Source organism: Pipistrellus hanaki, assembly GCF_964339955.1.
Source record: "Pipistrellus hanaki genome assembly, chromosome: 11".
In the NCBI taxonomy this organism is placed as follows: domain Eukaryota; kingdom Metazoa; phylum Chordata; class Mammalia; order Chiroptera; family Vespertilionidae; genus Pipistrellus; species Pipistrellus hanaki.
This window is the reverse complement of record NC_140513.1, coordinates 51431868-51451802: the sequence shown is the minus strand read 5'-3', so window position 1 is coordinate 51451802 and position 19935 is coordinate 51431868. Positions and strand designations below refer to the sequence as shown.

General features: G+C 34.4%; 1 protein-coding gene across 2 annotated transcripts in view; it reads left to right on the top strand.

Annotated features, from left to right (window-relative positions):
- ZDHHC21 (zDHHC palmitoyltransferase 21) overlaps window positions 1-16313 on the top strand; it is a 49480-nt gene extending 33167 nt beyond the window's left edge. For both annotated transcript variants that reach the window (XM_084898263.1, XM_084898262.1), the window contains exons 7-9: window positions 4673-4789; window positions 13445-13488; window positions 14030-16313. In XM_084898263.1, the coding sequence (XP_084754389.1) occupies window positions 4673-4789; window positions 13445-13488; window positions 14030-14162 (294 nt within the window). In that variant the 3' untranslated portion in view covers window positions 14163-16313. The remainder of the gene's footprint in view (window positions 1-4672; window positions 4790-13444; window positions 13489-14029) is intronic.
- Window positions 16314-19935: the final 3622 nt, after the last annotated feature.

Below are 19935 nucleotides of genomic sequence, written 5' to 3'. Positions count from 1 at the left end.
TTCTAGGAAGATACATTATTGTTATTCCAATGAGCTCATATTTAATGGTGTTGCTAGGGATTTGATGTCAGATATCTAACCATGTCACAGAATTATTTGCCTAGTTTTTTGGCAAATAAAGAATAGAAATAGCTAGATAAATCCCTTTATAATTTATTTTAATATTTTATATAATCAATCTTAATGTATACTGAATATTTCTGTTATTTATTGCTATTTATAAAAATATTTTAGGCTTTACTCAGTAACCTTTGGGTTTTTTTTTTTCCCCTCTCTTTTTTTGGTATCTAAGGTCAATTATTCATTGTGTCTCTTTATTATTTATTTATTTTTTAAAAATATATTGATTTTTTTTTTTTTTACAGAGAGAAAGAGAGAGGGACAGAGAGTTAGAAACATGGATGGGAGAGAAACATCGATCAGCTGCCTCTTGCACACCCCCTACTGGGGATGTGTCCGCAACCAAGGTACATGCCTTTGACTGGAATCGAACCTGGGACCCTTCAGTCTGCAGGCCAATGCTCTATCCACTGAACCAAACCGGTTTCGGCCATTGTGTCACTTTAGAATGGCTATGATTGCTGAAATATGTAGTTAACATTTTGGATTTTTGACAAGAGTAGGCAAGAATAGCCAAGAATAGTTTGGCTTTAAGATGAATACGAAATGAAAGTTATTTTTAACACTAGTATGAAGTTAATTTAGCTTTTTGTTAATGTATCCTGAAATGCTAGTGAGATTGTCCCTTGGTAACATTTTTTTGGGGGGGCGGGGGGGGGTTGGGAAGAATAAGGTCAGATACATAATTATTTTATATTTGTAAGGGAAAACAGTTTAGGATACCCTGTTGTTCAAACAATTGCCAATTCTATGTTTCAATATATGTCTGTGCTTTTAGTGACAAATAGAACACAGAAACCTTATAATAAACGAAGACATTGATCCCACTAAGCCCCCTATCACCATTGTTAATAAACATAGTGCTAAGAATTCTAGCAAGTGAAGTGAGGCAAGAGAAAATAAGAAAAAACCTATAACTTCTGAAAGAAATAAAACTCTCATTACTCTTAGATGATATGATTATATAAATGATTTATCCTTAGATCTTCTTGGATTTTTTTTTTTAAGAATATTTTAAGAAGTGTGACTACAAATCAGTATTTAAAAAATTCTATTTCTGTGTGCTAATATGTATCAATACTTCTTTAGAAAATGAAATTAATGGGAAGACTATCTATAATATATAAAAGCCTAAGCAACCGGAACACTGGAATGACCAGAACAACTGGTCACTATGACGCACACTGACCACCATGGGGCAGACACTTAACACAGAAGTTTCCCCCTGGTGGTTGCTGCTCTCCAACAGACAACGCCCTCTGATGCCTGCCCCGGCCAGCAGGCCCCGGCCAGCAACTGGCAGCTGATGGGAAGGCCCCAGCTGGCAGCCAAAAGGCCCCTACTGGCCCTGATCACAGGCCAGGCCTAGTGACCCACCTGTGCACGAATTTCATGTACTGGGCCTCTAGTTTATAATAGAGTTAAGAAACAGGAAGTTCCTGAAATAATTCTGACAGAAAAAGTACAAGATGTCTAGGGGGAATTGTGAAGCTTCATGGAGATAATTGTTTCTGTGTGCAACAGAGATTCACTTCCTCACAGTTTTAGAGGCTGACAGTCCAAGATCCAGGTGTCAGCAGGCTTGGTTTCTCTGGAGGCCTTTCACCTCGGCTTGTAGATGGCCTCCAGGCCTCTGTGTCCTCACATAGGCTTTCCTCTGTGTATGAGAATCCTGTGTCTCCATTTCTAAATTTCCTCTTATAAGGCACCAGTCAGATTGGATTAATGCTTACCTTAAACGCTTCATTTTAACTTAGTCGTCACTTTAAAGGCCATGTCTCCAAATATAATGACATTCTGAATTGTGTTAGGAGAGACACAATTCAGCCACAACACTGATTATGTAGTAAAGATCTTGAATAGTAAATGTTTTTTTTGTGATTTTGGATAAGTTTTCCCAAGCCAGTTTTTGCTTTAAAAAAGTCCTATATCTAAAAAACAGCAACAGGTAAGATGGAAGTACAGGTGCTGTGCTCTGGAGAACTGTGCTAATAGACTCACACTGTGGCCATGTATGTGGCCAAATATGGAACACAAAACAACAATTTCAAATAAAAGTATTTTTTTATAAATATTCTTAAATATAAGTGTATAACCAAATGAATAAATGACAGTATACGCAGAAATTTTAGTCTCATCTTTATCCCTACACTTATAAATTCTGGTTGGCAAAAAAAAATTTTAAGCCTATTTCACTGGGAGAAGAGAAGGTGCATTTTATTTGGTCATATATTATATCTTTATTACAGTAAGCTCTATAGTAACACAGTTTTTGTATTCCTAAAGTCCACTCCAGTGTGTAAAATCATTCAGTGAAAACCATAGCGCTTATGGGAAATTGAAGGCACAACACTCAAAAACATTGTCAGTGACACTTAAAAGCGTAGGAACCTGATAGAAACAGCAACATATTTTTATACTTGTTAAATACTTAAGAGATACATAAATACTATAATGAACATGGCACTTTACCCTAAAAGACACCCAAAGTTTTCTTGGAGAAGTGGGCATTGGAAAGGTAGCAGTGTGTGAGCTGTGAAGTGAAGAGAGTCGCCTGAAATGGGAGGGGAAGTTGCAATAACAAGTGTAGATGAGAGTGGCTCAGGATAAACTGAAGTAGCTGCTAAGGGACTGGAGGTATGTGTGTGTTTTGTGTATTTCTTTATGGCTTGCTTTAGCTGGCTGTAGTTTTTTTGTGTGTGTTTACCTAGGGTTTCTACAGGTAAAAATCGTGCATAAACAAACACAAATGCTTGCTGTGCTCAAATTATTGCTTAATCATGTTGGAATATATTTGTGTTTCCAAATAGCAGAACTTGTTAGATATAATTTAAAAAAAAATCATTTGTTGCTATATCTTGTTCCCTTTACATGTTTGTAAGGATTCTGCCTGGGCTCTTTTTATTGAGCTTTTGAAATGACTGCCTAATATAATACACATACCACATTAAGTGTCTTGGTGTATTTTAAGTTTTTCCAGGCTAATGAATTGAGTAACTTGGGAATGGAATCAGATTTTTGCTTAAGTCTGGTGGGTAATCACTGTGATACACAGAAAAACATCAGTTCTTTTGTTTCAAGCAAGTGCATATGTTCAGTGGCCTCCTGGCTTTCATTATTGCTACCAGAATACCTTTAAACCATAACCTGAACTAATATAAAAGTGTGTGGTTGGTAATGTTTGGGGGATCCTTCCCGTTCGTTTCTTGCTTTTATCCACTGTGGCCGTTTTATATCAAAGTTTAGCAATAATGGGTTCCCTGGTTTAAGTCTTGTTCTTTCATTCTCTCTCACTCCTCTTGTAGATCTGGTTGTAACAGTGAGGGCACATGAAATGCTACTCCCTCATTTTCTTGTTTTTTTGTGTGTGTGTGGTTGTTTTTTTGTTTTGTTTTGTTTTGTTTTGTTTTTTTGTTTGTTTTGTTTTTGGTAACTTTTAAGACCCTTACATTGATGCTTGAACCAAAAAAATCGCCTTTCTTTCACAGCATTTCCATTCCCCTTTCCATCTAGGCATTTCTTTATGTTTTCTTAGTCCTCTGTGCATGCATTCCTCTTACAGTATATTAGAGGCCCTATGCACGAAATTCCCTGGCTGCTGGCACCAGCTTCCCTCTTGGCACCCGAGAATCGGGCTTCCTTCACAGCCCCAGCTTCGCCGGGAAGGTCCTCTGGAAGGACATCCGGTCTAATCAGCATATTACCCTTTTATTATTATAGATCATACTGTGTTTTTGCAAAGTTGGGCTGTCTCTCTGAATAAACTGCATATTTCTTGAGGGCATGGACCATATTTTTATCATTTTTCTATATCGCAGAGTATTTGTAATGCTGGTTAAGTGAGTAGATGGTTGAATGAATGAAGTGAGGTTGAAGAGAACTGTCCATATGATGCTATAATTTACTCTACCCCCCCTCATTTTGACTAAGTTACATAAGCTCTCAGTTCTTGGTCACTGATCTTAAGGGTTTTTGCAGTGCAGTAGTAAAATTTACTTTTGTGGAACCAGTGATTCTATACCATCTGTTTTGTATTTTGGAGGTTTTTTGCTATAAATAGTAAACAAGCAAGGCTGATTTGCAGTCTTTGGGTTGAGGTTTTTTGGCACAATAGAATAGTAAAATCCTATTTTTAATCTTGCTACTTTGAAATTTAAAACAAAATGTATTGATTAAATGAAATCTTCTTAAAAGGGAGGAGAGTATTTGTTTTAAGATAACAAGGAGAGCACTGGCCAGGTGGCTTAGTTGGTTGAAGCATCAACCCAAAATGTTGTGGGTTTAATTTCCTGTTGGGGCACATGCTGGGTTGTAGGTTTGATCCCTGGTCAGGTTGCATATGGGAGGCAACTGATCCATATTTTTCTCACATTGAGGTTTTTCTCTCTACCTTTCTCTGTAAAATCAGTAAAAACATAGCCTCAGGTGAGGATAAGTATATGAATACATAGATAATAAGGGGGAAATGTTACGGCTCAATTCTTGATGATTATTGCAACTATATAAGTAACTGCTTGTATTGTTTTTAAGACTTATTTTTTTCTTTTTATAGGACCTCTTCATTGTTAGACATGAATTGGCTATAATGAGACTAGCTGCCTTTATGGGCATTACTATGTTAGTTGGAATAACTGGACTCTTTTATACTCAACTAATTGGCATCATCACAGTAAGTATATTTTTAATGTAAAATATTGTATTTATGAACATATTCCCTAAGTATGAACTTAATTCTAAAATGTTACAGAGACTTTAGAAATTAGAGGGGAAAATTACCCAGAGTCATTTATCCGCATTTCCAGAAGCCTTTGTAATTTTAGTTATAATCATTGTACAGAAATCATACAATTTTTCACCATACCTTTAAAATTTAGCATAAAATATTTTTATATAGCTGTAGATACCATAAATAATCTTTTCCGTGTTGATCAGGGTCAGTGTGCAATTATTGTTTTATATATTATGAAGAACATTATTTTGAGGAAATGGAGTTACTTATAGAAACATTTTATTAGTAATTATTTTTTTGCATGTACCTATTAGCTAAATGGAATTTAGCACAACAGAAAAGATTAAAAAGTATGAGAAATATTGAGTAAGAACTTAAAAGTTTGGCAATACATAGCATTGCAAAAGATGTAGGGTAAACAGTCTTTTTCATATATTGGTTGGGGTGTAAATTACTATATACTTTTTGAAGGACAAATTATCAGTGTCTGAAAATTTAAAATGCATAGTCCTTTCTCTACAAATTTATTCTATAGAGACTATTTAAGTATATGTAAATAAACATGTAATTTAAAAAAGATCATTATTATACTATGCATAATGTATGTATTATATATGAAAACTTAAGTGATTATCAGAATGTATTCAGTGAAAGAAATGTATAGTAAGAAAAAAACATCAAAATTTACTATAAAGCAATAGTATTCAAGAAAGTATGGTACTAGCATAAGGATAGATATATTCATAAATGAAATGGAATCAAGGATCTGAAGTATACACATAAACTTATGGACAATTATTTGCAGTAAGGATGCCGAGACTGTTTAATGGGGGAAGGTAAAGTATTTTCAAAGAAATGGTGCTGGGACAACTAGCTATCCACATGCAAAGGAATAAAATTAGACCCTTACCTCACGCCATGGACATATATGAACTCAAAATGGATCATAAACCTAAATGTAAGATCTAAAATTATAAAACTCATAGAAGAAAACATAGGAGTAAGTCTTGGGTTAGGTAGTAGTATTTTAAATATGACACCAAAAGTGCAAATGACCAAAGAAAAAATATTGATAAATTGGACCTACTCAAAACTTTTGTGATTCAAGGGACATTATTAAGAATGTGGGGGTGGGTAGGGGAGGAGTGAGAAAACAGTTCACAGAATGGGGGAAAATATTTGCAGATCATGTATCTGATAAGGGACTTGTATATAAAGAATTCTTATAACTCAATAATAAAAAGACATTCTAATTAAAACATGGGATAAGGACCTACATGGGAATTTCTTCAAAGCATATATGCAAATGGACAATAAATATATACAAAGATGCTCAACATCATTAGTCATAAAGGAAATAAAAATCAAAACCATAATGAGGTTTTGACTTTACACACACTAGTATGGCTATTAATTAAAAAAAAAAATACACTAACAAATGTTGGTGATTCATAGTAAAGTGCTTATAGAGTAGTAATTCAGTCATAAAGTAATTCACAATTACAGTAAACCCTCGATTTTGCAGACCTCGATTTAATGGACTTCAGATTTAGCGGACTGAATTTCCAGTCTGTAGTCCATACGTGAAAAATAACACCCTTTTAATTTTAAAATGCTTTTAACCAAGATTTACTTATAATTAAATTAACGGGGCTTTGTGTTTGTTATTTACTTACTGCTATTTTTAACAAAATTTAGTGAATAAGATAAAATAATTAGAAATTACTTAAATTTAAAAATAGTGGATTTCTAATCTCATTTTCAAGGTTAGAAGTCAACACAACCAGATGTTTCTGTAGACTAGACTGATCTTAAGCCCGATTTTAAAGGATTATCTTTGATTATTTTTAGATTTGATTTTAAACAGGATTTAAATATATGTGCTTGTATATTTTTACTAAAATTAATAATGAAGTTAAAGTGTTTTCCAAGCAGTCAACTTTAAAGGGAACAGATTATTCTAATTATTCTTAGATTGTTTAGTCTTTTTTTTTTTCTGTTTCTGAATGAAATGGATAGTAATGGTAGTTATTAATATAATTGATGTCAGAATTTCTTATTGAGCAGTAGTTCACACACAGCCAAGAATAGTGTCCATCTGACAACCAGCAATACTTATGGTGCTGCGTGATTGTGTCAGTTATGTTTCCAGTCACTGGGCTTGGAGAGAGTTAATCAAGTAGTGCAGTAACAGCTGGCCCAGCGCTTCTGGCGAGGTTCTGACAGCGAGCTATTGTACATGTGACAGTGCTCTGACAGTTTCTCTGAATGTTGTATACAAGCATTTTTGTTTTCTGGGCACCATGGAGTTTATGTAATAGATTAAGCTTTTGGTGGGGTCTCTGGAGCTTAGTGTTTTTCTCAGTTGTGGTGAGGTTTGGGGTAGGGTGGGGAAGATGTATTTACTGGCAGTTTTGTAAAAGGCTTTAAATTCTCAAAGAAAAAATTGAGCCTTTGCTTCTGTCTCGCAGGTACTATTGTTGGACTCTGCTTGAATTACTAAAGGTAGCTTAAAGCAAAGCTTTTCCACTTAAAAGGGGGAAATGTTTTCCCCCACACCGCACCCCAGCTCTGGCTCCTGGTTACCTAAATAAATACAGAGAGAATTACAATGCAGGGGTAACTTAGTTTTAACCTGGTTATGTTATGCAATGAAAAGTACCTGTGTTCACAGTGTTTAATTAGTTTAAATGAGATTACCTATTAAATAACATTCTCATTAGCAGACAGTTAGTGGGTTTACCTGCCTTTTAATATATACCCAGAAATGGGATTCTGAGATGATTAATCCTTACAGTTAAATTTTGCCAAGTATCCCACTGAATCAATGTGGTGAGTTAGCAGCTTTCAGTACAGTCTCTGTACAAATTATGTTTGGTATGCTCAACTCCAAACCAGAATTGCAAATATGGAAAACAACTTAAATCAATTTGTGTAATAGTGTAGGGGAATAGTGCGTTTTAACTTTCTTAAAGCATTACTAATTGCTTGAGTGATTAGATAGATGTTTTCTTATTTGGTCAGGAAGCTAAATATGAGTTTTCCTTTACTTGCAATTTCCCACACATTGGTTTTTAATCTGACTTTAAAACATTATAGGATTGGAGAAAACAGTGACTCATTTATAGTAACTTGTAGATCTTCTCTCTTTTCTATTCCATCAGTAGGTTAGTTACTCCCCATGTCTCAGCCAAAGTAGCACGTTTGCTCATCTTCTATTGATAACCAAAAATCTTATTGAAAGTATAAAATTGTATTAAAAATGTAACAGTAGTTAACCTTATGTGTTGATCACAAATATTTTTCAGCTGTTCCCAGTACTTAGAGCAAGGCTTATTTAAACAATATATCAGTGTGTGTTATCATCCTCTCTGGCATCCTCTGTGTTTTTGTATAATCATTTCTTGTAAACTTTACTGATTTTGCTAGCCGCTAAGCTCCTGATGCTAAGGACTTTGTCATAATAGTTACTTAGTAAATTTTTGATAGATGGATTAATGAGTAAATGAATTTTGGCATATGTACTTAGTACTTGGTTTTCAACTAGGTTATAAGTCCCTTGTGGACGTTAGATTTTATTAGCATAGTCTCCCATAGTCCTGGTTATTTTAACTTTTATGATAAAATCCACGCTTTTATTTAAACATAATTTTTAAAAATTTCATCTTGATATAATTGAGATACTGTATCTCTAAGTCTTTTCAGAAAGTATTTAGTAGGCAATATGAAATAAGAATGAGGACCGCCATTTATTAAGGGCTTTAACATATATTAACTCCTTTAGTTCCTGTAAAAGACATATGAGGTAAGTATTATTATTTGAAAATTGAGATATACAGACTTTTAGTAACTTCCCTAAGGTTTTATATAGCCTGAAAAGAAGTATGGGAATTATTTTGGATATTTTCTGTGACTATATACATGTAAGATCTCCTGTCCTCTCCCTTTAGTTCCATGATTGATTAAATCCTTATGTGAATTTCAGATTTCCAATAAACTATATAGCTGGCCCTCGGTTGAAGATGGATGCCTAAAGAACAATTTATTTCAAATGAAGGATAGTGTGAGCTCTGGCTTCAGAGGAGGAGAAAGAGCTGATAGTATTAGGAAATGCCTTCTCTTTGCACTGCTGATATAAATTAAAATTAAGGAATCATGTTATTTCTGTCCATGTTCAGTTAGTTTAGTGCTGCAAACATATATTCAGTACTCTTGAACAATATATACTGGTAGATGCTGTGGAAGGTGCAAAGTTAAATGAGCTTTTTACTATCCGAATGTGGATTAGGGATGCTAGAAAGCCAAGCAAAAGCTTATCTTAGAATTAGTAGAAATTAGTAATAAATAAAACAGATATACACTCTCTAGTTCTGAAAAATTTTTTTTTTACTAGTTTATTAGTTCAATTTAAATCAACAGAATCAGGTATGTACAACAGCGTTATTAAAAGCATTGACAAGACCTATAATAAGAGCAAAGAGTACAGGCGATGACTGAGGTAAGATTGAATTGTCTTCGGGGAGGTTTTCTGATAGAATGTTCTTATTTCAAGTCTTCAGTTTGGCAGGTCTAGAAACTCCATTTTGAGTTTTGCGCGGTGGCAGTAGCATAGCTAATGAGGTTTATCTGAGGTGCAATTATTACTAATTGAAAATGTTGCCAGAGTTAATGAAGCCAAGAAGCAGTGATTCTTGCTTCCAGACTTAAAAGTGATAGTTAAAAATATAAACCAGATTGTCACGTGTTTCGAAGGACTCTTTACATTCTTCTTTCCTATATGACAACATATATGGTAAAGTGTTGGTGAGAATGAACTCAAAGCAGGATAAGCTAGTTGGATGGATTGTATCATTGAAGTATCTATTTCAAGAGGACTAAATTTCAGGTCTGTCAACCAGGAAACTTCTGGTGATAAAATCTTCCTCTTGCCCCCTCCCCTTCCTAACTTTTCTAGTAGGCAATTAATACCTCCCTCTTATTTTCTGCTAGGAAATTTTCCCCTCTACTTTAGATATAATCTTATTAGTTAGGACACAGCTTTAAAAAAAAAAAAAAAAGTAATCATATTTTCTTAGGCTGAATCTGAAAGATAATTTCTTAGGGTAAGGTCAGCCATCAGGAAAATTATATAGTATTGATTGATATAAGTAAGGCCTAAATTTCTATAAGTTTTGCTTTTTCTAGTTTATTATTATTATTGTTTTTTTTTGTTTTTTTTTTAGAAAATAGACTCAGTTTCTAAAAATAGGAAAGCATTCTCATATGTCTCTTAGTTATGTAGGCTGAAGAAAGTCTTAGCTATTTGATCATTAGACCATAATCAAAACATAAATATTTCTCTGGAAAAAAAGATATTCTGATTGTAGAGAGCATAAAATAAAAATTTGTTTCATTATTCCTAGAAGAATTTTTCTGGATAGCTGAATTTTACATATCCTCCTATATAATAAAGAGGTAATATTGACCCTCACACCCTCATAAGACAGCTGCCCCCCATGTCATCACAAAATGGCTGCCACAAGATGGCTGGCAGAGGAGGGCAGTTGGGGATGACCAGGCCTGGAGGGGAGGGCAGTTGGGGGCGACCTCGTTGGCAGGGGAGGACAATTGGGGGTGATCAGGACAGCAGGGGAGCAGTTAGGTGTCAATCAGACTGGCAGGGAAGAGGTTAGGGGGAGATCAGGCTAGCAGGCAGAAATGGTTAGGGGCAATCAGGCAGGCAGTCAGGCAAGCAGTTAGGAGCCAGCAGTCCCGGATTGTGAGTCGGACATCCTCCGAGGAGTCTCAGTTTGGAGAGGGTGCAGGCTGGGCTGAGGAACAACCCCTTCTAGTGCACGAATTTCATGCACCAGGCCTCTAGAAGCTAATAATTTATATTTATACTCCTCCTTAAGAATAGCAGTTATCTTATTTGTCCTTTTCTGATGGCCACCAAAGGCATTGAATCTTTTAAATTGAGAATTATTATGTGCACCAAAATCTATTTTAATTAGTCTTTGTGTTTTTCCCTCTAATATTACATATTTCCTTGCATTATAAGCAGAAAAAAGAATATTAAATATGATTTGGCACTTGGAAATAGCTTATGTTTTTCATGTTCCAACCAATAGCAACTTCTTTCTTTTCTAGTTTGCTGATTCTGTTGTGTTTATGACTGTGATAGCATAATAAATTCTGTTGCTCTGAGTATGTGTGCAAGTGTCAGTGCAAAAATTTTGTGACATGTTTAGTTTTTCATCGACAAACTGTACTTTTTTCTTATATCATAACATGATTCAGCATAGCTGAGTTTCAGAGAGGTAAGCATTTGCTATTTCTAGAGAGAAAAAAAATAGCCTTTATGTCTACCCTCACAAATAGTGTTCATAAAGTCATGATAAATGTCCCATCCTCTGATAAAAATGACCATCTGTTTATGATGACTTAATAAGCATTAGTCTACTATTGAACCAGATTCTAGAAAGATGTCAAAGGCACTTGAAAAGAAAAGCTTTCCCCATATGAAGTCTAAATCCAAAGTCTTTAACGTTGATTCTTTTTTTTTTTTCTTTTCTTAATATATTTTTGGAGGAAGGGAAATGGAAAGAGAGATAGAAACATCAACGATGAGAGAGAATCAGATTGGCTGCCTCCTCCACACCCCCCATTGGGGATTGAGCTTCCATCCTGGGCATGTGCCCTGACTGGGAATCCACCCGTGACCTCCTGGTTCATAGGTCGATACTCAACCTCTGAGCCATGCAGGCCAGGCAAACTTGATGCCTTAAAAAAAAAAAAAAAAAAAAAAAAAAAAAAATATATATATATATATATATATATATATATATATATATATATATATAATTGATTTTTTTTTCAGAGAGGAAGGGAGAGGGAGAGAGAGTTAGAAACATTGATGAGAGAAAAACATTGATCAGCAAGCAGCCTCCTGCACACCCTCTACTGGGGATGTGCCCACAAGGTACATACCCTTGACCGGAATTGAACCTGGGGCCCTTCAGTCCGCAGGCTGATGCTCTATCCACTGAGCCAAACCGGTTAGGGCTAGTTTTCATTTTTTAAGTATTATCCACAACTGCAATTTTAGTTCATTTGTATGTACCTTTACTAATAGCACTTGACTTCTTTCTTATCTTTTTGTTTTTGTGCACCACTATCTCAATTGTTTTTGGAGCAACCTGTCACCCATCAATTCTAAGACACCATTAAAATTACTTGTCACTTTCTATACAGATGTGAAACCAGAGGCTCAATTTTCCTTTAAGTCCCTAAACAATGCTGTCATGTATTTGCAGACTGTGCTTTCACAATGTAAAACATTATTTTGAGGAAGTTATGCAAAAAACCAAGAAAGGTTCATTATAGGTAGAATTGTCATTGGATATCATGAATTTCAAAGCATAATAGGAAAACCAATTAATAGAGAGTATGTAGCTAATCTGCAGTCTTGTCCCAAATTCCTAGGTAATCTGGAAATAAAATTCTATTATTGGTTACTTGGACATCTTAATAAAAAGATTATTATTTTTTCTGTATATGGGCTAACTGTAGTTATTCTGTTCATGCATAAGAAATTAATATTTTAGCTAATTATGTAACTTCTACTATAAAGAGTCTTTCAAAATGAATGTGTTTTTTTATTAGTTTCATTGGAGGAAAGTTTTACAACCAAAAAAGTTCTTGGGATTGCAGTTGAAACCAGAACTGTTTGCATGAATAGTACTGCTTAATAACAGTACAGCCCACCTGCCGTTTGTGAGCACGCTAATAGAGGAGAATTACTTCTGTAACTTTCTGGTTTATTTAAAAGAAGCTATTTTCTTTTATACTCCTTTGAAGTATACTTAAAATGTAAATATCTAAACTAAGATTATGTACTTTGTCTTGGTTATTATTTAAATAATAAGTATCTCAATCTAATGATAGATCTTCTGTTAACATGAGCTGAACCAGCATGTCTAAAAACTACCTTTTGTTTGTTGACTTGTTTTTCTTATATGTTCATTATTATATAAAGCATATAAATAAGAAATTGTATTATTATGGAGTGGCTGATTTTTCTGTTGAAAAAAGAAAATTGTTTGTTCACCAAAGGACTCTGATGAGCTCACTTCACTTTCAGAGTACTGGGTGTTGTGGTATGGCAAGTGCAGGGACCTTGTTGAGTCTGTGTCTTCTCAGAAGAGCAAGCCTTTGACTCTTTGTGCATTAGCCTTTCATTTGTCATTTTTGGTATTTATTTTTAATGCATATACATGGCAGTTGAATTACAAATAGATACTGGACTTTTAAAAGAATTGTCAAGGAAGCAAACATAATTTAAAAATATTACATTAATGAAGTGAGACTCCTACAGTTTTTGTGAGGTTTTGTAATTGAATAATATTTGTGGAGTGGGAGTACAATGTAATTATGATTCTGTTTTTTCCAAGGAATTTCAGCAATGTCTGTAGATAATTTAGAAATCTTATTACTCATGAATAAACTGCTTAAATCTTCAGAATATTCTCTAGATATGATTTTAAAACATTGAAAATTAATATAGAATAAAGTCTTAATAACTTTGTTCTGAGTATTTTTCTTAATTTTTAATAGGATACAACATCTATTGAAAAGATGTCAAACTGTTGCGAAGAAATGTAAGTATAAAAGTGAAGTCTATAGAGTTCTTACTAAAAATGGAAATAACTGGCCACATTTGAAAAAAATATAGGGGAAAGATAATAGAATGATGGTTTTTTTCTTGGAGCCTTGTCTAAGGCTTGAGCTAGGCAGGCATAACCTATTCTTACATCTGGGGTCTTCTAGCTATGCTAGTTTTCATACAAAATAAGTACTGATCATTCTTGTTACTTGTCTCACTAAAGTAAGTTAAATTATTTGTCCTGAAAGTACATCAAAAGAGATTTGCTACTGTGTTGTTGACACACATTCTGTTAATACTGGGATTCTACTCCGCTTCAAAAGTTGCCGTAGGTTGATTGACGACACAGATACAATATCTGCTCTCCAGAGTTAAAACTCAGCTGCATGCCATAATGAAAGGAAAGCTGTATTTGTGATGCTGGGACACAATTCATCAGAGTCCTGTAATGGATCCCCAGCCAACCTGTATTGTTTTAGCTGACTGAAGTGCACCATGGGAGTGCTGTCTTTCACTAATAATGCTGTCTTCTGTAGATCGAGGCCCCGAAAGCCATGGCAGCAGACCTTCTCAGAAGTTTTTGGCACTCGTTGGAAGATCCTGTGGTTTATTCCTTTCAGGCAGAGGCAACCACTGCGAGTTCCCTACCACTTTGCCAATCACGTCTAAACAGATGGATGGTGGGCACAGATGGGTCCTCCATGCTGGAAATGCGTTACAGGTTTTCTGATAATAGAACGATGACAGTCTTCAAGTCAATTAAAATCCACCCACCAATCTTAGGCATCATAATGTGCCCCAGGCTTTATTTTAATAGTGATCTTGATCCTGTTGTGGGACTAACACAAGATCTATAGTTAAGTTTCAAAGCATGTTTACTTTCAAATTAGCTTTCCACGGGGATTTCTTAAAGTGCTTTTGTTATTAAACTCAAAAGGCAGTGATTGGGATGAAATAATTGTACATAATTTCTTTTAGCACTGACAATATTACAGATTTTAATTTATGGGAATTTTCAGATGTTTATTTGAAATTTTCACTCTTGAGCAGTACTAATCAAATCTGAATTTAATTCTTCAGCTTTTACAAAAGGTTTTACACCTTATATGTGAAATTTCTTTTCAAGTACAGTTTAAAATATGTTCATACTTTTATATATACTACAAATGTAGCATAGGATTGAACAACAGAAAAAAAGGCAGTGTTTTCTTAGTAGCTTTCTAATGTTTTCTCTTCACCAAAAACAAAATAAAAATACCACTAAAATAAAGCACCAACTATCTACCTTACATTAAAGGAAAGATTAAATGTTTTTCCATGTTAATTTTTCCACTTCTTCTCCCTGTACTGTTGTAAGTATTGATTGTTGTTAATATATTTGTTCCAAGGAGAAAACTGACTAAGTGGGCATGTATTCCTATTTTATCCTAATATTTTGGTGAGCAAATGGATAGAGAATTTGCAATAATTCCACAGATACCTTTTCTAGTGCAGTTAAACCAGAATGAGTGTTTTTAAAATGCTAATATAACTAGAAAATGTATAATGTACAGTATAAAGAGGAATATTGTGCTTTTGAAAAATATATATACTTTTTGCTCTTATTTACCTACTAGTTGATCTAAAAATTACACAATGAAGGTTTATATATAATAAATATAGGCCAGCTATTCCTGAAACAAAATTATAGGAAATTATTAGTAAAAGTAAATAATTTTTGTGTACCTACAATCAGTCAGCCAAATTGAATTTAAATTTTAATGGGCCAACTATAATTTGGATTGAGAGACTTTTTTTTTGTAGCTAATGTTAGGAAAAAGCCTTAAAATAAGAAAATATAATGATCTACATTTATCATTAGCCTTACACAAATTTAAATTGCTGACAATGATGGTCTCTTGGAAAGCATAGAATATTTGTATAAAAAGAACTTTAGCATACTTAGAAAATAAATTCAGCTTTAGACTTTTTTCCATTAGAATACTGCAAAATCCATATATCTTTTTTGAAAATGTATGTGCTCACAGTATTTCTCTTGAATCTTAGAGGAGATTGAATGGATCTACTGTTCTTGGAACATATCAGTAGTTTCCTTTTACTTAGCTTTGATGGTAGGGTGTCAAACCTGAGATATCATGAAACAGAAAGTTGCCATATCAGCCAGTTAACTATACTGTGGTTAGTTCTTTCAGAAACTATCTTTTAAAAGAATAGCATTAGCTGTTCTCAGAAATATAAGTGCCATGTCTTACATGTTCTGATTACAATGCTTTATTATTTAAAAGTATAGAAGTGGCAGATGAAAATATGTATGGGTGCTGATAAAAAGCATAGTAAATTTAATAGGAGAAATTTATTTGTAGAGCTTAATGAACCACATTATATGCGCTCATGTCATGGAAATGGGTTGGGTTTTGTGCAAGGTAACATATTGACCAAATTTGGCCTAATGGGGGAACTGTTATAAGGACTGTATAGACATTGCAGATAGATATCAATTGATTGCTCTACTAACTGGACCTTGAGAGAACAGGGAAGTGTGAAGTGAAGATCCCTTGAAGAGCGTTGTATCCCTCTGAGGCAGTTATACTTCATGTAGTACTAGTTACCTTGAAAGGTATCTGGGAGGTATTCAGAGCTAACTGCTGCCTCCGTAATGAGAACCTGAGGTGGTCCCTTTCCCACTCTAAGAGGGCTTTGTTTTCCTTAGATTTACCATGTCTAGGGCACATTCTCTTCCCTCTTGATACCCTCGCCCATCTGATCCCTCTGTATCTGAGTCCCCTGGTACTGGAATAAAAACTAGCACACTAGGCAAGACATATATTTATTTTGTTTGAATGGTAGAAATGCTACATATCAATATATTTATATAAGATTCTATGTTAAGGTGTATCTATATATACATGTGCTTTAATTTTCAGTATTCTCAAATTTGCACGCGTAACTGTGGGTTTAGCCTTTGTTAGACAACTTGAGAAAAACCAGCGGGTAGTTTCCTAGGGAGTGCATGAACTCTAGTGCTCTCTCTGCGCCCTCTTTTGGCTAATTGGTGTAATTATTCTGGCTCTAGAGACTTACCGCCCCATGAGTAAATTGAATAGCCAAATTCTGAACCTAACAGAGGTACAAACTTAGGGGATTGTATGTGCAAGGCTGTTATATTTTATGAAAATTAATGTGTTCCTGTTTATGATGACACATATAGCTCATACAAAATGATGACTAGTTAGCTTCATTTGCTTATGCTCATGTATATATATATATATATATATATATATATATATATATATATACACATACTTGCTGGCATTTACAAGTTTATATCAGATCAGGATAAGCAAATGTAATCATTTCATGAATTTTATTTTAAACCTTATTTTGGCAAATTAAGTCTTTAGAATTAGAAGTCATTACTTGAAAATTACCAATTTATTAGGAAACACAGAAATACAGGAATCTATTGTTACAATGGTAAGCAAGTATCTAATGTGCTTTACTGAGTACCTTAAAAATACATTTAGTGTTTTTAATCTCAGTTTTGGAATGATTTTTTCCTGATTCTTTTATACTAAAATAATAAGATTAATAATTCTTTTTAAGCTTTCCTACTCAGAGTTATAGCTCAAGCTTTAGTAGACAATTTATTATGTATTCTAGATAACCCTGAAAATAACTAATGATGTTGACCAATTATGAGCTGCTGTTTGGTGAAGTAGTTCCTTATAAACATTTCATTTGAAGCAAAATGTATTTTAAAGGATATTTTACTCAGCAAAGTCATTAATTGGGCTTCGGGAGATAAGTTTTACATAGATATATATTATACCTCTTGAACAATTAATTACATTTGTTGTTGTTCTTTTCCTTAAACAAAAAATATTTATGGGCTGAAGATTGTAAGCAAAAATTGACTGAGTTCACATTCCCCAAACAGTTAAAGTGCTTTTGATACTTAGATACTTTGTAACTAAGACTTACAGTTTAAAAATACTAAGTTAATTAATGTTCCATTATTTTAAAAAATACTATTTTGCTTAAGAGTTGTATTAAAAATATTTGCGGTTAACATGAGATAGCTATATTTAAATTTTTAGTTTATGTATTAATCTCTTTAACAGAAGAAAACATAGTTTACTTTTAATAGTAATAGTGGTAGAGAACATAAACTACATAAAATTCAGTATAAGGCGAAGTTAAAACTTCTGTGAGAATGAACGTCAGTAAATTTTTGCTAATGTTTAGAGGTATTTTTCTCTAAGTATAGTAGTTATAACTATACTTCATCAGGCCCTTTCAGGCTACTTCTGTACAAGCAATTAGTTGAAGATATGTTTCAACCAAAAGGACTTATTCTGAAAGCTAACCATGAAGACTTAAGTTAGGACAACACTTCCAGCCAGGAAGTGTGAAGTAATTTAGATTATGGCCACACAATCTTTTATTGTTAAGTCATAGGGCAGTTTGAGTGTTTTCACATAAATTGCTATACAATCACAATGTGTGCAGCCCTGGTTTACAATGCCATTAATATTAACAAAGCTGCTAGTCTTCCCCTGGATTTTTCTCTAATCTCCAATGGCTTCCCTATGCTTCATGGAGAAATAGATCACCTAGCTCAAGTTTATACCACTGCTGCTTCATTCACTAAGTCTTTTACATGACTTTTAATATACATAGATCTACCTAGAATTTATTTGGTAAAGTTTATACTTACAAACGTTAAATAATTTACTAATAGATGCAGGTATTGGATTTTTTACCCAGTTCTCTTGCTTTAAAAAATATAAGTATTGGCAAATGTAGTTAATAATCATGTACATTTAGTATGTTCTTCTTGCTAGATTTTTTTATTTATTTACGCAGTATTTATTGTTTTTACCACTTCTAGAAATTATGCTAAGCCTTGAGAATATAAAAATAAACAAAACAGATCCCTGCCCATATGGACTGTAATATGGAGATTACAGTCTACATACTTTATGATATTCTAGAAATCAACTTTTAAAAAAAAGTTCTTAGTTAGAATGTTAATGTAGTTATAATTGTACCCATTTTATAATTAAAGAGTTGGGAAGTATCAAGAAAGGCAAGAAATTAGTATCTTAAACCAGAGGAAATATTAAGGATGATTTTCAAAAACATAATTCTGAAAATAAAGTAGTACTGAGAAGGTATCAAAGGTGGCATTAAAAAATTTTCCCTATAGACATTTTTTATTAAAAAATTTAGGCAAAACTTCTTTTTACCTAGTATGTACTGGACTTTTGGCCATTCTGTGCTTCCTGTGCAGACTGCAGTTTAGCACACAGAAGCATATATTTCATGTAATCTATTAATGTACGATTAACACTGGCTACCAAGTGTTTCTTCCAAGGAACTGTAACACACTCACGGACAGGTTATCCTATATTATACAAGATGTCCAAGCCGGCAATACTTCTTCTATCTCTGACTACATAAACAATTCCCAAATATGTCCCACACATGCACTCAAAGCTCAGCTCCACTCAATAGCCATCATTTAACAACAGCCTCAGCATCACTTCATCATTTAGAGCATACTGAATGGCAGGCACTGCATTCAGGACTTCTGTGCAATGGATATCATTATTAGAAACAGCAAAATCCAGCGCAGCTCTCCTCTCATCATCACAGCTCTTTGAAATGTGGTCAGCAAGCAGAGGATCGATGACAAAACCATTCCCAATTAGGCACTGTGCTTTTGCTCATCTGCTGTTGAGTTAATTGGTGTTAGCTCACATTTCCAGATTCCATGGTTGGTTGTTATTGGGGTAAGATATTTCAGTGCAAGATAATGTCCCTCATAGGCAGCTCGGTGTAAAGAAAGATGTCCTTCTCTGTTAGGTACATGTCTGCTTCCTCTATATCCCAGCAGGAGAGAAATGCAATCCGAATTGTCCCTCCTGCTGCTCAAACAACACTAATATCCCATCATTTGCCAAAGCAGACACATCACCATCTTTGAGGATTAGGTGTTTCAGCACATCACAGAGACCATACCCAACAATAGAACCTACTGGTGTGACTCCAAACTGTCTCAGGTGACATTGCCAGCAGATCTATGAGATCTTTTCTAAACATATAATATATATTGCAAACGCATGCGCGCGCACGCGTGCACACACACGTATATCTCTTGATTTCAGAGGTGAAAGGAGAGGAAGAGCAAGAGAGACAACAGAGATGACAGAAAATCATTGGTCAGCTGCATCCTGTACACCCTCTACTGGGAATGGAGCTCACAACCGTGACCTCCTGGTTCATAGGTTGATGCTCAACCACGGAGCAACACCGGCCAGGAGCCACACCGGTCAGTCGTAGGTCTTTGTAGCCTTGTTTGGCTGCCTCATGCATGGCCAACAGTTGTTGACACAGGGCTGGTCAAGGCTGGTAATGTGTTAGAACAGAGCAGACACTG